The following is a 16206-nucleotide window of genomic DNA, read 5'->3' as shown; positions in this document are numbered from 1 at the left end:
ATGCAGTATATCTGGCCCCAGAACAGTGGGAGTGTGGTGTATGTTAGCAGCCAGTTCTTGGCTCGAAGCTAACGGAGCCTGGACCAGTCCAGACAAGACCTCCATTATTAATAACTCCTCAGTGCTGGTAGCTATTCATCTGATAATTAAACAGTGGCTAGCACTGATTTCCTGCTGCTGAGCAAGAGACTGTGCACGCTGTACACCAGTGTATGTGTGTGTGTGTGTGTGTGTGTGTGTGTGTGTGTGTCTGTGTGTGTGGTACATGCAGATTAGGTGGAGTCAGGGCTTTAGGTTTCTAATTTTCATCTACTGTTTGCTATCAAACATCGAGATACTCCCTAACACACACACACACACACACACACACACACACACGCACACACACACTTCTTTGAGCGACTAATTGTTTGGACATCTGTTTTAACCATTCAGTTCTCATCCTTGCATTTTTTTCACATCCTGTACTTGATTAAAAAAATTAAAGAGAACCATATCTGTCTCTTCAGCGTCATTTGGTCTCCTTGCTTCTTTGTCTTCATACTCTGTCCTTTTTCTCGTTTTGTTTCATGCTGTATTGCTTTCCTACGTCTCCTTTTGACTGCCTTCTTTTGCTTTCGATTTCATTCTTTGTCTCTATCTGAGTCTTTTTCTCTCTCTTTCTCTCTCTCTGTAGCTCTGTCCCCATGTGAGATGTGCGCTATTCTGGGCATAGCAAGAGTATGTGCATATTTAGACATGTCCCTGCATCTACTTCTCTCCTATTCCATATGAATGTCTGCTTTAGTTGTATTTTACTAAATACTGTCCACATTGGTCGGCTCCATCATGTTGTCTGTCCATATTGTTATCAGTGTTGCATATGAATAGCCAAAATGCTCTGCAGGTCTTCTGGAGATTGAGTTCACTCCTTCCTTTGACCATTCCTTTTCCTTTTCCTCTACCTTCTTCTTATCTTTAGCCTTGGACCTTACCTTCATATTCATTTAAAAACATGTGGCTTTCCCCCAAATCTGTACTTCTGAAGACATTTTGCCCAAAAGCAGTGATAAACTTCAGCGACACCATTGTGAAGATGGTCCTCCCTGTCTCTCTGTCTTGTTTCTTACTGTTGTATGTGCAGGGGACTAATAGCAAATAATAATACTAGTAGCACTTTTTGTTTACTTCCTCATAACAAAAAGATCACATTTGCTAAGGTTATTATATTTTCATGTGGACAAAGTGCACATTTTTAGGCTACTATTAATTTCTTGTTGTGTTTTAAGCTATATCTGCAATTTTCGATTTGATAGTCTCTAAACGTGGCTAAACATGCCTGAACTGCCTTGGTTAAATTTGTGTTATGTGGTGTTTAACCTGGGGAAGGTGCTGTGCTGTTAGCCTCCTTTCTCCTGGCATATTGCTGCAGAGTCACATTACAGAGACTGTGCCTCACCAGTCTGGCAAACCCTCTAATAACCTCACTGCTGATCTGACCTCGGTCTTTCTTCCTCACCATAATCCTTGCCATATCCTGCCCGTATCACAGTAAACAAGTGTATTGTTAATGCAGTACTGCTTTAAACCCTCCCGTCTCTCCCAGTGTTTGATGAGGGATAACACGAAAGCTGACCTAATATGCTGCATGAAACAAGAACTGATACACCGTCCTCATACAGGTCAAACCGAGGGCATAGACTTGCAAGTCAATAACCATACACAATGACAAAAAAAAAAATAAACATTTCTGGAGTCAATATTTTACCTTTGGATATGAAAATGAGGTTTTGAGGCTCATCAGTCCTTTTAAATAAAAGGTAGAGACTTCATTTTTGGCAGAGAACACCATGAGTGGATGCTACAAATTTACAAAGTTTCAAGTTCCTGGTGTATCTATAGCATGAATAAGAGTCTGTGCTACATCTGCATCCCTGCTACAATCACCCCAAATCTCCCATTTGTGTGTAGATGTTAGTGTATGCATATTACCTGCCTGTATTGGTAAGCATGTTTATTATAGAAGCAGAATATGCTGTATGTATCTATTATACATCTTTCCACTGACATTGTATTGTGTGAAGGTGCCTCCTTGGCTTCTTATGGTCATCATGTCGAAAGATCCCCTCAGATCGGTTCACACGAGGTATTACTGGATCCAGCAGAAGACTCTGAGCATTTTGGTTTGAAATATGTGTATGTTTTGTTTGAATTTCAGGTGTGAATTGCAAAATCTAGTTTTCACTCCTTCCGGCAGCACAATACACAGTCACTGGGGCAGAATTTTAATCAAATAATGAGCTTGTTTTTCTCTATACATGCCTGCAATTTGAATGAAACATACACACATCAAAATGCTCAATGTTTTCTATTGAATCTCGCCAGATCCTGTGGCGACTATTGACGTGACAAGTGTTGGAAGCCAAGGAGGCGCTTTCAGCAATACAAACTCAAAGGAGAGGGATAAATTGCCGCCTCTCCTCACCGGTTGGCATGGTCTTCAAAGTGTGATGTGTTGTCCTCAGTCTCTGTAACAATTATGTCCATAACCCTAACCTCACTTAACCCTAACCACTAACCCAAAAATCATCTTTTTCTCAAATGGGAACATGTTTTTTGTCCCCAAGTAGACAAGCTGTCCCCAATTAACTGTTTTTTAGTCTAAAATTTGTTCCTGAAATTGTAGCTAAGTCTAACACACACACACACATGCTTCATTATGCTTTCACTTACACTGATTTATGCCTCTTTAAAACAATAGGGAATACAAGACAGAAGCTGCTGGAAGTCCAGTTGGGCAATGGTGCTCAGTTTCTAATGATCCTCGTCTAAGAGGTTCCACAGGGCCTGACAGAGCAGGATGTCAGCTGGCCTGGCCGGGTCAGAACCACCCATGGGAGGAAAACCCAGTGATAACAAGCTATAGACAGCTGTAGGTCATTAATAGTGTAAAGAGTTGCTGACATTACTGGCATTACTCTTTCTCTCTCACTCTCTGTCAGTCTCTCTCTAGCTTGTGTGTGTGTGTGTGTGTTTGCCTTACCGTGTAAAGGAGACAGAAAGGGAGCATGCTAGAGAGAGAGCAAGGCAGAGCTAGAAAGAGAGCACACTGTGTGTCTGAAGGTGAGTGTGTATATCTGTTATGTCTCTGCTGGCAACCTTGCGCCAGCCCCCCTTCCAGGCCATTTTTCATCCAACTGCTGCAGTACACACTGCAGAGGGAGACAAGTGGGGGGTGGGGGGTAGGGGGTGAGAGGAAAGGGGGGGGGTGTCATGGATTGAGGCAGGGAGGAGAGCAGAGAAAGGGATTTTGCAATGTAATGTCTATGTGGTTATTGCAAAAAAAAAAAAAAAAAAAAAAAAAAAAAAGATGAACAGCTGGTCATCACTGGAATTAGTTGATGTTATTTAACAGGTTTGCATGAGTGAGGATGCAGAAACAGGGTGATGTAGAGGACAGAGAGATGACTACTGAGCCGCAGGTGCACACATATGTATACAAGCATGAGTGCATGTGGACACACATTACACACACACACACAACACAGGGTAGGTCAGGCCAAAAGCTCAACTGATAGTTTTCTAATTGTTGCCCTTTGAGATGGTAGCACAGTTTATCAGAGGCCTGGTGGAGCTAACAGCAGGCTGTATGACTGCGATGGATATTGATTCATCACTCTCACTCACAGTAGGCCCATCTTGCTGATAATTATCTTTGTCAAATTAATTATCAGTGTAAGTGTCAGTGTGACAGTACCAATGAATTACATCCAGATAACCTTGATTAATCAAACAAAATGAGTTTTAGGGCAAATGTTTTGTGCATATGGATGGGCTCATCGCAGAAAATGGCCTCACCCGCTCCTCATCCATCTCTGCCCTCACCATGTGTCCGTAACTCTTTGCTGTTTTCCCTCCATGACTCTGTGTCTCTGTTTACTCCAAAAGGAAGTTTTTCATTCTTTTTTTTCCTCTTATCTTGTCTGTCTGGAGGCGAGGCTGTCCGCCTATTGATCCCTGTGGTACAGTGAGCAAGTGGGACAGCTGACTGACAACAAACTGGCCAAGTTACTGTACAGCAGCATGCAGGCCTGTGTGCATGCGCCTTTGTGTGTGTGTGTGTGTGTGTTTGTGTGTGTGTGTGTGTGTGTGTGTGTGTGTAACAGGAGCTGTATAATAGTCTTCACTGACGTTGCTCCTGTCAGGATAGAGCAAAAAGGACTTGCTCTGACTGACACATTCTCTTGGAGGCACCTAGCACCTCCTGCATGGATGAATATTCATTCATTCATTATTAATTCACACACTGCCATGACCATATCTTTCTATCATTCATTTTTCATGTTAACCCTGCACCCCTGCTACTTCGCCATTCAGCATTCTCATCACATTGCATTACATGTTGTCCCCCTCCCGCCCCCCTTTTTTTCCCTGAGAAACACACACCACATTGAAGCACAACTTGTCAAATATTGCAGCATAGCAGTCTGGGGAACTTTGTGCTGTCCATGGACTGAGGCTATCCTATTTTTATACCCTGCCTCTCGCCCTCTATGTCTATCTGTCTGTCTGTCTTTCTGTCTCCCTCTCTCTTTGTGTGTGTTTCTTTTTAATAACCCCACTCAGTATAATGTGCCCTTGCTGTGTGGTAATAACATTAGCATGGTTTTAGTTTGCCAAATGAGCAGCTCTTATTAAAAGATGTGAGACGGTGTTCAGCTATTAGTTGTATGTGTGTGTGTGTGTGTGTGTGTGTTTATACATGTCTGTCTGTGTACATGTGTGTGTCAGCCACAAGCAGCAGGTGGGTCTCTCTCCTATTCATAATTGAGAAAAAAGGCCTTACATGTCGTCATAGTCATTCAAATGTAACATGAATGTAATTGAATAGGTGCCACTCAGGGAGTTTCATGAGTGCTTTCTGCTTCACTTCCATTTCAATCAGTGTTTTTTTGTTTTGGCTACAGTCTGCCTGCAGCCTCGCAAGACTTTTGTTTCCCCATTATATTCTCATTGGCTCTGCTAACCAGCTTGGCTAAATCTGCCTGTTCATTTCATGTCTGTGTTGTCCTTAAGATCATTAGTTACGTTATGTTTTCTGTATATAACTGCTGTTGACAGAAATTGTATCCTTGCCAGCTGCTGGCACCCCAGGCTATTCGATATATGCATGTATTCATTTAGTATATACATGAGGATATATACATATGTACAGCACAGGCAATTACGTTTCATATAATTATGCTGGTGTGGTGTTGCCACAGTGCTGTCAGATCCATTATCTATGCAAATCGACTGTTTACACACTCAGTAGCATTTTCCGCGCACAGACCTGCAGTTTTTCTTTCCTTTGTGTTTGAGCTCATGCCTGATTACATTCATTGACTTTTCAGATGTGTTTGGTCATGCACACTTGTTTGTTTGCGTATGTGAATGTGGATGCTTCCCTTGTTTTCCTGACCATATTTCAAGTGTGTGTATGTGTGTGTGTGTGTGCATGTGAGCAACTGTGTGTCCGTTGCTACGTGACCCTTCACCTCAAGCTTGTAGTGGAACTCCTAAGGGGGCATTGCTGCAGTTGCTTAGAGTACTGTAGGAGATGAGGTGGTGGCTTACATGCTGGCTCCTGCTGAACGCTACCCTCAATTTGACCCCTCACTTTTCAAACTGACTCAATGTCACTGCTTCAGTGGGCTGCTCATTTCATCATACACTGTGGAGAGCATTCGATATGGTAATGTGTACTACCAAGGACAATATACAATACAGAATTTGCCCGGTGTTGTTTTACTCTCATGCTCCGGCTTCACAAAACTTAGAGGTATGGTAATACCAGACTATTGTGCTGTAGACTTATTCTGGTCCATTATTAAAGCCGAGGATCATTTGAATAAACAGAGCAGAAAAGAGGATAAAAGAAAAGAGGATAGCCTGAACGCAGTGGAGCAGTAAATAGCTGTGTTACAGTTGTAATCAACAGGGCAGTCTGTCTGACTGTGCACGAGTCTGCGTGTGCCTGTGTGTATTGCATGTCGAGGCGGAGCGCGTTGAAGGCTGCGGTAATCTGGTGTGTTGCTACCAGCTCCCTCAGCTTCTGTCAGCAGTTTAGCCACAACCACATGTCCAGATAAAACATTAAAGACGAGACACTGACAAGGCAGGGCCATCCGGGGCCACTTAAAACCAATACCACAGGGCAGGGAAGGCCTTCCATCAATTACAACCTTATTAGCCTAATCGTAATGGAATAATGCAATCCAGGAGGACAGCTGAGCTAACTCTGCAGATCACCGTCCACAGGCAGACACCATTACACAGGATAAGAAAGAAGGGATAGGAGAGATGGCGTAGAAAGAAGAGTTAAGATGACAGAGAGCGAAAGAGAGATGTAAAACGGAAGTGAAAGGCGATAGAAAAAGGGGAATAAAAAGAAAGAGAGCCAGCTGGCTGACCTCAAACTCACTGAGTTGGTGATTGAAGAGGAGGCAGTATTTTACTTTCTCCCCAGGGGTGTTGAGAAGAACACACCAAATAGGAAAAAGTTATATAAAAAAAAGGAGTCCATCCTACCACCATCTCTAATGTGTTACTCCTTTCCCTCTCTCTATCTTTCTCTCACTCTCTCTTTCTTTCTGTCGCTTCCACCGTCTCTGAGCTTTGACAGCAGGATGATAAATCACTAGTCAGGGGCGTACAGTAGACTGATGGTTGAGGGGGTTGAGATCTCTCACACAGCAGCAGCGGGCTTCACTAACTAGGACAAAGAGCAAGAGGACATGGCTACACGGCAGAACGCCAGACAGCGCTGCAGGTTTTTTTTTTTTTTTTTTTTTTTTTTTTTTTTTTTTTTTTTTTTTACACAACATCTCTCACTCTCCAGACAGATGGTCTGCTGATTGGCAGGTTCAGAGGTCCACTTGTCCTTCTGCTTTCAAGTCTCATGGTCTAGGTGATGCCTAGCTCTTACCTAGTTATGCTTCCATGGGTTGCCAAGTGTGAATTTCAAACCATGACATTAGAGGATGTGAAAGTGATAGTGTTTTAGAAGAGACGATTGGCTAAATGGACAGGCAAAATGGTAGCCGCTTGTCAGAAGCCCTTTGTAGTCTCAAATCAAAGCTCTGGGGTTTAGCTGGCCTTTAGGTGGTGTTTAAAGATAATCTCTTTAGTTGTGATGTTATTGATTATCCAGCCACATTCTTGATCCATGTCTAAGCCTCAAGGGATGGGGCCAGATAGGCTTTGACTTTGACATTGTAATATGAGAATCTGCTGAGTGGCAGAAATGGATGATAAATACCTAAACAGACATGAGTCGACACTCACTGCTGCTGACATTGTCGGCATGAGACATTGCTGAATGAGAGAAAACCCAGCGCTTTGCCCAGTTTGTCTCTATCTCCTTGCTCTGACAGCTACAGGATGAGCCGTTGTTCAACCACCATAACAGGAAGACATGAAATGTAAAATGTGTTGGACAAGGAAAATGCAAAAGACAACCATGCAACAACACTCTCACTTAGATGCTCTTATCCATGTACACACTCACACATGTGCACAGTGTATTCATAATATGGAAATATTAGCCCCTTATGTCTACAGGATGTGACATTAGGATGGTCATGTGACCACATTTAGACACTGTGACATTCACACAGTGATAGCAGATTAGAGAGAAGGGCAGTGTGTGTGTGTGTGTGTGTGTGTGTGTGTGTGTGTGCAAGGCATTGTCTTCAGGCACCTTATCGTTTGGTTGGAATTTAATTATTAGCACATAGTAATTTATCAATGTGTGTATGTGTTCACTCATGCATGCCTTTTAACATTACACATGATGCACCCCAGTTACTCTGTCAACACAGTATTGATGTCAACTCAAAACATGCAACATTACCACATGGCAATAGGGCCACCACACTCACTTAAAATGAGAGGGCCTGAGGACCTCTGAGTACCAGCCATTTGCCAATTGTCATAATAAAATGATTGTAAAACTACTTTCCCAATTGTCAGTTTACCGTAGATGCTGCCCCCGTGTTTGTTTGATTATACCCGAATCATCCTGATAGCTTGAACAGAACAACATTATAACCTAAAATGACACCACTCAAATGTGATCCATTTGCACTTTGGGCATGAATGAGACAGTTGCTGTTTAATGCATGCATCATTTCCTCTTTTGAATCAAGGAAGTATTGAAACAGGGTGTCTTGGACCTGATTACAGACAGAAACAAACACAGTGACATGGCAAGAAAACCACACCCGCAAGAGAATGTGGTGAAAGGGCCTGACATAGAGTTGATTTATCATAGAAATGCAGTGGGCAAATGCCTGCAAGTCAAGTGGTTGATGATGCGTTTTCAGCGATACACCCATGAACAACATTTGATAGTAGCGTGGCCATTTCTGATCTCACCGTCACCTTGTCTTGAGTTTTTAAACAGCTGTCATCTCAAATCTTTGTTGAGAAGATCCACACTTGGCCTGAAAATGTTGGGGCCTGTCTCTTGGGCTTGTATTTGTTCATTTTGTGCCACATTATTTTTCCTACTCCTCTTATTGTGTGTTGATTGTATCCAGCTAGGGCAGAAATTCAATTCAAAAATTTTAATTCACAATACAAGCCTCTGTGCTCCCCCAACCCAAAAGTACTTTATTTTCCTTGTTTTCAGTTGGATGATGAGTGTTGTTCATTTCAGGCCAGTTATATTGATTTTAATTGTATCTGCTGCGGTGCGCTCTCCCTCTACTACATTCCCTTCCATCTATTTTTAATGCGTACAGAACTGTGAACTAACCGCATTCTAATCTGACCAGGAAGATCAGGTGGCAGTACAAGCAAAACCTAATATTTCTGCATTGCCACCTGTCACCTAATGCGTTCTTATATGAAAAAAGCTGCATGTGCGCATCAAATACAGCTGCGGTAATAGATTCACTCTGATAGCTTCCCTGTTGTGCTCAAGGACTTCATTTGTCTCATATTAGTGTCATTCAATAGAGGCTCTGAATTTGCACATTAATACCTTATATGGAGACCTCAAAATCATATCAACACACAGTGTCTCCTGCTCTGTCTTTTTCTGTCTTGCACAAGAGACAGTGAGTTACTGCCTGCTGCGGGCAGTAACTCACCTCGAAATCCCTGGAGTGATTCACAAGAGCCTTCAGCTAATTACCACAGCCACTCAGAGACTCAAGAAACAGACTAGCTGACAGGTGATAGCACCACAGATTGAGGCAGCCACCTTATCACATGAGAGAGAGTCAAAATTAGGTGCTAAGTGAATCATTTGTCCCACGTAAATATTTGTAGATTGAGAAAGTGGGAAAACAATAGCAGAACCCAAACTAAAAGATAATATATGAATATACTGTACTACATACACCCCTATACCAGAGAGACGTTGTCACATATTTTACATGTTTAGTCATATGTGAATCAAACACATATGTCACGCTCATATTCATATATGTTTGAGATACTTATTTGTACATATAGGAAAATAACATTTCATAAATGGATATATAACATGGACATATATGCCATATTATGCCATAATACTGACTTTTCTGTATGGGAGAGCACCAGACATTCACATACAAAATCATCGTCATTTGGAATAAACAATGTCATGATTTCGTTTACTATTACAAAACACTTTTGAAACTCCAACAAAAGATTTTTGGAATAAGTCGCAGTTGCTCTTAATGCCAAATTTTACTGTCTTATGGTGATAACCAAAGTCCGCAGCCATGTCTTTCATGATCACAACATGGCAAAAAAAAAAAAAAAAAAAACAGCAAGCATCCTTATGAACAAAGCAGCAGTTGGCTTGTGAAATGTGGACACAACAGACAGAGATACTCTCATTGTTCCGAGGAAACGGTTGTGAAATATCTGTTGACTCTGACGAAGTGATGACCTCCCAGCAGCAACACACATTCATTGGACAGTGGATACCAGGAAGTCCGATCAATCCTGGCGAATCAATAGCTGTAGAGGTCGTGGAAGAAGATGTGTGTGTGTGTGTGTGTGTGTGTGTGTGTGTGTGTGTGTGTGTGTGGATGTGTTTGTTTCTAGCTCTGTGTGCATGCCTGTGTGTGTGTGTGTGTGTGTGTGCACGTCATCAAATGCAACCTTTCTAACTTATCAATATACTCTCCCTGCCCTCCTCCATCCCTCTCTCCCCGCCCCGCTGCCCTGTCCTTATCTCTCTGTCTCCCACATAGATGGTGTATAAGCCCTGGCTGTGTTCTCAGTACTTCCAGACCACCCAGATGCACTGCAGTAAGCGAATCCCCTGTGGTCAGTACTGTCTGGAGGTGCAGCAGCGGTGCCCCTTCATCCTGCCCGACAACGATGATCTCATCCACGGAGGCAGTCCCAGTTTTATATGCACAGGTACAGCGTCATTTTACATTTTAGGCCTTTCCTATTTTCACAGGAGAGCATCAGTAATTCAGGTTCCCAGAGAGAATTGAGAAGAGCTGGGTGATATGGACAAACAAAAATGACAACATCTTTGACTGAATACCTTGGTATTGATATCATAATAATATTGTAGGGATGACTATTGATGTGTTCATAAGATTTACTCACAAGAGATCTTTGATGAACAATCATTAGTAGTGTAGATCAGATAGCAGGTAGAAGCAAATAACAGAACAGGTAGAATAGACTAATAAATTCAGAAAATTGCATACTGTAATGCAGTCTTTAAAACCAGGAAATGATATCCGAAATCCCAGACAATATCTAGTCTCATATCATATTACAATATCAATATAATATCGATGTGTCGGCCAGCTTTAGCAGGCAGGCTTGCTCAGTAACACTTTGCTGGGACTCACAGCCACTGAGGGACACACAGCGGCATCTGGTGGGATCAAACTTATGACCTTTTGGTTACAGGATTTTCTATCTAATCTCTAAGCACTCCCCGCCCAGCCTGACATGGTGACCCACCACAACAAAAAGTTGTTGCAAATTATTTACAACATCAAGAGGCATTTGCCTAAAGGAACACATGTGGATCTGCGCTCGGTGGGTATTTAAAGGTACACATGTAATATGCTCCAGGCCCTCTTGCTGTGCCACTGAATGCAGCACTTATCCTCCTTATCCTCCCTTCTGAACACACACACACACACACACACACACACACAGCAGCAGACGGGCACAAAAACATACTGGATTTCAGCAACATCATATGATGATGTTGCCCTCTGGTGGTCATGTTGCAGAGCTGACAGGCTGCATTCAGCATGAGCAAATGGCAGAGGAAATTTATAGACCAATATTTGGGGTCAAAATTTGGTCAGTTTATGAGCATTTGCACAGAATTAGGAAGGATATTAGACTGAGCTGTGTTTGCACCACCATTGAGATGGCAGTTGTGACAAATGAATCCACTACAGCCACACAATGTGACATCAAAGGGATTTATCTGCTTTATATGTATAAATATCTTATCATGTGTGAATATGCATCCTTTCCTAATGTGAAAAAAAAAAAAAAAAAAACGCAGCTCTCCACTCCAGTCTGCGTAAACAAAAGCTGAGTGATGGAGCAAAACAGGAAGAGACAGAGGGAGCGAGAGGGATGAGTGAAGAAAGTAAATATTGTAGGAGAATGGAGTACTTGGGTGAATGAGTAAGTGAGGGTGATGACAGCGACTGCAGCTTTTCAGCTTGTGCCTGTCGCCGTGCACATGTGTGTGTGCACGCGTGCGTGAGTGTGTGTATGTGTTCATATGCGTATTTTGTCAATGGTATAGATGGGTGTTGTGAATGCAGACCTTGTCAGATTACTGCAGTAATTACATGGTCCCCCTTGTCAGACTTAAGCTCTTTACAGTCAAACTGTGCTGAGTGGGCGCAGACTTAGCCATCTTCAAAGTTCACTCCTCACATTAGCATGCACACAGGCCTTGACAAAGCCAGCTTTGCCTCTGATGTCAGAGTCGAGAGTGTCATTCTGCTATTTATGTTTTCAGCCCCTGTTATGCTCACACTATTTTTAAGCGATGCTCATGTGGCTGTCCTGGCTTTATCTTTGTGATATGGGCTTCCTGTGTTTCCAGGTCTGTTGAGGTAAAGGTCAAAAGTGACACATAATTTGTTTCTGGTGCAGTGTACAAAGGCAATATTGAATGAATTCAATTTGGAGGCTGGGAAGAAGAACCCATGCTATACACATGTCAAGATGGTGCATGTGGCATTACAGCTTCAATAAATCATTACCAAATGTATTTTTAGACATTACTATAACTACCGTCAACCAAGACCGTGATCAAACAAAACCACTGCTGAGGAGATTAGCAGCTTCTGCCAGCCTCCACACTGCACTTTACATTGTTTCCAATATAGCTGTGGAAAAAAATCAATACAGCTGAGTATCACAATATTGTGTTTTGCAGTAGTGCTTCGATTCTCCAGCCCCTTGTATATATGCATGGTTTATGCATTTCATTTCCATATGATCTTATGACATCTACATTTCAGTGCACTAGTGTGTTAGTAAGTACCTGTTTAATCAAGTCCTATGGATTGTCAGCATTCATACGTATTTGCTGTCATCAGTGGTTGTTGCCTTTTACCCTTCCTCTTGTTCTTCAAAACAGTGATGCTGGGAACATATGGTAGGATGATAGGATTTCATTCATGGTTTGACTGTCTTTGTTGTCTTCCCCTCAGCCCTTGGTAGTATATAACAACATACTGCAATTTACAGGTTTTGTTGGTTTTTACAGGTAGAAATACTTGCCAACATAAGGAGGCGATGCTGTCTTTGAGATGATTGCGATATGTTGGCATTTGTTAATCTGCCCTGCACTGATTTTTAGTTTTGAAATGTCTGTTTCTGATCATATCTGCTATTATTATTATTATTATTATTATTATTATTATTATTATTATTATCATTATCATTATTATTGGCGTTGTTGTTGTTGTTGTTGTTTTTGTTTTCTAACAGATGAGTTGAATTTCCAACAATTTGTATATCATTTGCCCCTGTTGACGTTGCATCACGAATATTAGAGAACTGCAATGCATTGTGGTTAATGTACACCTCTGGAGTGACCATCGTTATTGACTTGCTCCCTCAGCCCGCAAATGGTCGATCTCACCAAGTTCATTTTAGTTTTTCAGACCAGTGAAACGACACTTATGATGGCAGCAGGGATTCCCCTGAGGGGCAGTATAACGAGGGCTAGTTAAACTACAAATGAAACGCAGCAAAACAGATTCAGAGGGAGGGACGAGATGTAACTCAGGTCAGCATGAATTAGAGACTATTGTCCTCAAGTTAGCTGCTGCCCATAGCTGACCTCATGTACAAAGCTAATGCCAGCTATAAGGCCATGATTCTGTTACTTAATGTAAATTCAATTAGCTGAAATGTACATATTGTGCATTGTTATTATGACAAGAAAATACATCCCTTTCCTACATGACAGAGGAGACAGTTTGGCACCAAAATGGTTTATCGACTTGGCTGTTTAAAAAACACAGGCCTATGTCAATTCACACTCATTTTTTAAAATATGTATAGAATGCCAGTCTTGGTCATATTTCAAATGTGTTGCTCAAATAAGCTAAATGGACTTGGCAGAAGAAAAAATAAATTCAACCCAATTTAGTTTCAGCATGGAGGGGTCCTTATTTTTACCCAAAATACTGACAGAAGCTTGAATGAACCCTCTCCATCGCTTCCTTCCCATCTCTGGTAATAGCAACAGGAAACAACAGCGTTAATGGGAAATGTGGTCTTAAAGATATCCAAAGTAGTTTGTGACCACAAGTAGCACAAGTGTGCACACTAGGAAAGCCAGTTTGTGTGTATTCTCTCAGCATGCAGTGAGCATGGGGCCAATATTACACAAGCCATTTACTGTAAATATGCAATGTAAACAAGCAACTTTTAAAATATTCCAAATTCAGGCTTTGCAAATGTCTTTTCAAGTAAGAAAAGCATTCGACATGTTTGTTATCTCTTAAGGACACATGGAAAGTGTGTTTCCAAGGAAAACCACATTGGGTACCTTTAATTTAGAGAGACACAAAATGCTGCATGTAGCAACTTTATGATGATGTGTGAGCTAGACAGAGGCAGTATGTGTGTGTGTGTGTGTGTGTGTGTGTGTCTGTGTGTGTTAGTGAGTGTGCACATCTCTAATGTAAATACTGTCCCACCCTCAGGGCTGCTGGAGGACTATCCGTCAGGTGTGGACCCCGATGCAGAGTGCTGCGATGTGCGGTGGGACTTGAAAGTGGACAACCGTTCCCGGGGGACCCTGAAAAGAACTCACCCACCATGCCAGCACCGTACCTCCCTCAGCTCCTCGGCAGCCTGCAGACTGTGTAACAGCCGGCTCAAACTCTGCCTGCTGGTCCTCGTCCTCCTACACACTGTCGCCAGCCTCACTGCATCCCACAATGCAACAGGACTGGGCCTCCCCTCTATCACGCCTCTGGAGGAGAGCCCTGCCAACGAGGAGTGATAGAGCTGCCAGAAGGAGGTGGGGGGAGGTTGGGGGGGGGGGGGGGATTCCCTCACCATGGCAACCATGTGGAAAAATACAGCCACAGTTGTGGGAACGGCTGGGAGCTGTGTGCCTGCGGACATTCCTCAATGCTCTCTGGCAAACGGAAAATGTGGGACGCTGTGAGACGAAAGACACAAATCAATCAAAACAAACAAATAAATAAACAAACAGACCGACAAACAAAGGGACTACACTCCCTTAGGAAGAAAAAGGGGACAATGCCACAGCCTTTGTTGAGTGGGAAGGTCGGCTTCCTCACTGCTGAGTTTCTCTCACTACGCTTTTTTACACTGTGTTCCAGTTATTGGTTTCTGTTGCACTGGCTGACTATGGAATAACACAATCATATTCTCTTTCTAATGTTCATCCTTTGTGTTTGTTTATGGGTCTCTCGTACAGGAAGAAAATGTTTTCTCTAAATAAGACAGATAATGTGTAAAAAAAAAAAAAAAAAATTAGCTGCGAGTGTGTGCGTGTTGGTTTGCATATCTAGATTTCCTGTGAGTGTGTGCGTGTATGTGTGTGTGTGTGTGAGAGAGAGAGAGAGAGCGCGAGAGAGTGTGCATGCATGTGTGTTTGCATGTGCGTGCGTGTGCTTGTGTGCATGTTTTTGCACATGTGTGAGTGTGTTGCACACGTGTACCCTAAAAGCCCCCTTATTTTCCATTCTTACTCGATATGTAAGAGCTTAACTTACTTATTTTCTTTTGGAGTTTAAAGGTACTATCCAGTCAAAATAGTGTTTTCAGACTTTACAATACAATGTGGTGAATGTACGTTGAAAATGGAGTCTGAAAAATATGAAAAATGATTCTCTCCTGGCAGTGAGGTTAAGGCAATTACAAAAAGGTTTCTCTGTCTACTGGGTTGTTTTACTGTTCCTTCTGTTGTAGATTGCAAATATCAAATGTGACAATATTTGAATACCAATAACTTCTTCTATGTTACAATCCCCTCAACAGCCACACAAAAAACAATTTGCTTCCTCACTTCTCTGATGATCTAAAACCCTGATTTGCCGACCGTTTTTTTTTTTTTTTTTTTTTTTTTTTTGGACTATTTTGGTAGTGTTATTGCAACCTAAAACTTTATTTATTCACAGGGAATAAAATGACTGGATGTTACCTTTAAGAACTTTTAATTAATGGTAAAATCTACTTCCCATGCTGTTAAAATGAACACAACTGGAACAGGTCAATGTCTCACTAGGAAAGGTGGCATTGCTACCTATAGTAGTGTGAAGGAAAATCCTTTGACCCACTAATAGGAATATTACCTAATAACCCTGCTCCCTGGCCACACAAGACTTTTAGAATGGCATCCAGTGTCTCGCCAATGCAGAAATGATTTGTCAAAAGATATTGGTTCACTTCTGTTGATTCAAAATGTGTAATCTCTTTTCAGTAACTGCATGTGGAGGCTCTCTGAAAAGTTTTGACCAGCCTCGTTTGTTTACTGAGTGTCCTTAGCCCCCCCGCCCTGCTCCGCGCTAGCACTAGAGCTGTCCCCAAAACAACTCCTGTAGCATGTCCTGTCTTGTACTTTTCTCCTCAATGCATCAAACTTATGTCTCATTAAGTAAAGGGCTTATTAAGATATACAGTACAAAACATTAGCATCCACACACATAGACATACACGCACATCCGAATAGTTAACAGACATGCTCCATGC

The 16206-nt window shown here is 42.1% G+C and overlaps 1 protein-coding gene across 1 annotated transcript in view; it reads left to right on the top strand.

The window, feature by feature from the left end:
• Window positions 1-14488, top strand: part of nalf1b (NALCN channel auxiliary factor 1b) — a 72304-nt gene extending 57816 nt beyond the window's left edge. Inside the window, exons 2-3 of the mRNA XM_030081053.1 lie at window positions 10215-10386; window positions 14187-14488. Coding sequence (XP_029936913.1) covers window positions 10215-10386; window positions 14187-14488 — 474 coding nt within the window. The remainder of the gene's footprint in view (window positions 1-10214; window positions 10387-14186) is intronic.
• Window positions 14489-16206: the final 1718 nt, after the last annotated feature.

The sequence above is a fragment of the Myripristis murdjan genome, chromosome 21 (genome assembly GCF_902150065.1).
Source record: "Myripristis murdjan chromosome 21, fMyrMur1.1, whole genome shotgun sequence".
Classification (NCBI taxonomy): domain Eukaryota; kingdom Metazoa; phylum Chordata; class Actinopteri; order Holocentriformes; family Holocentridae; genus Myripristis; species Myripristis murdjan.
The sequence above is the reverse complement of the archived record's forward strand: the minus strand, read 5'-3'. Positions and strand labels throughout refer to the sequence as shown.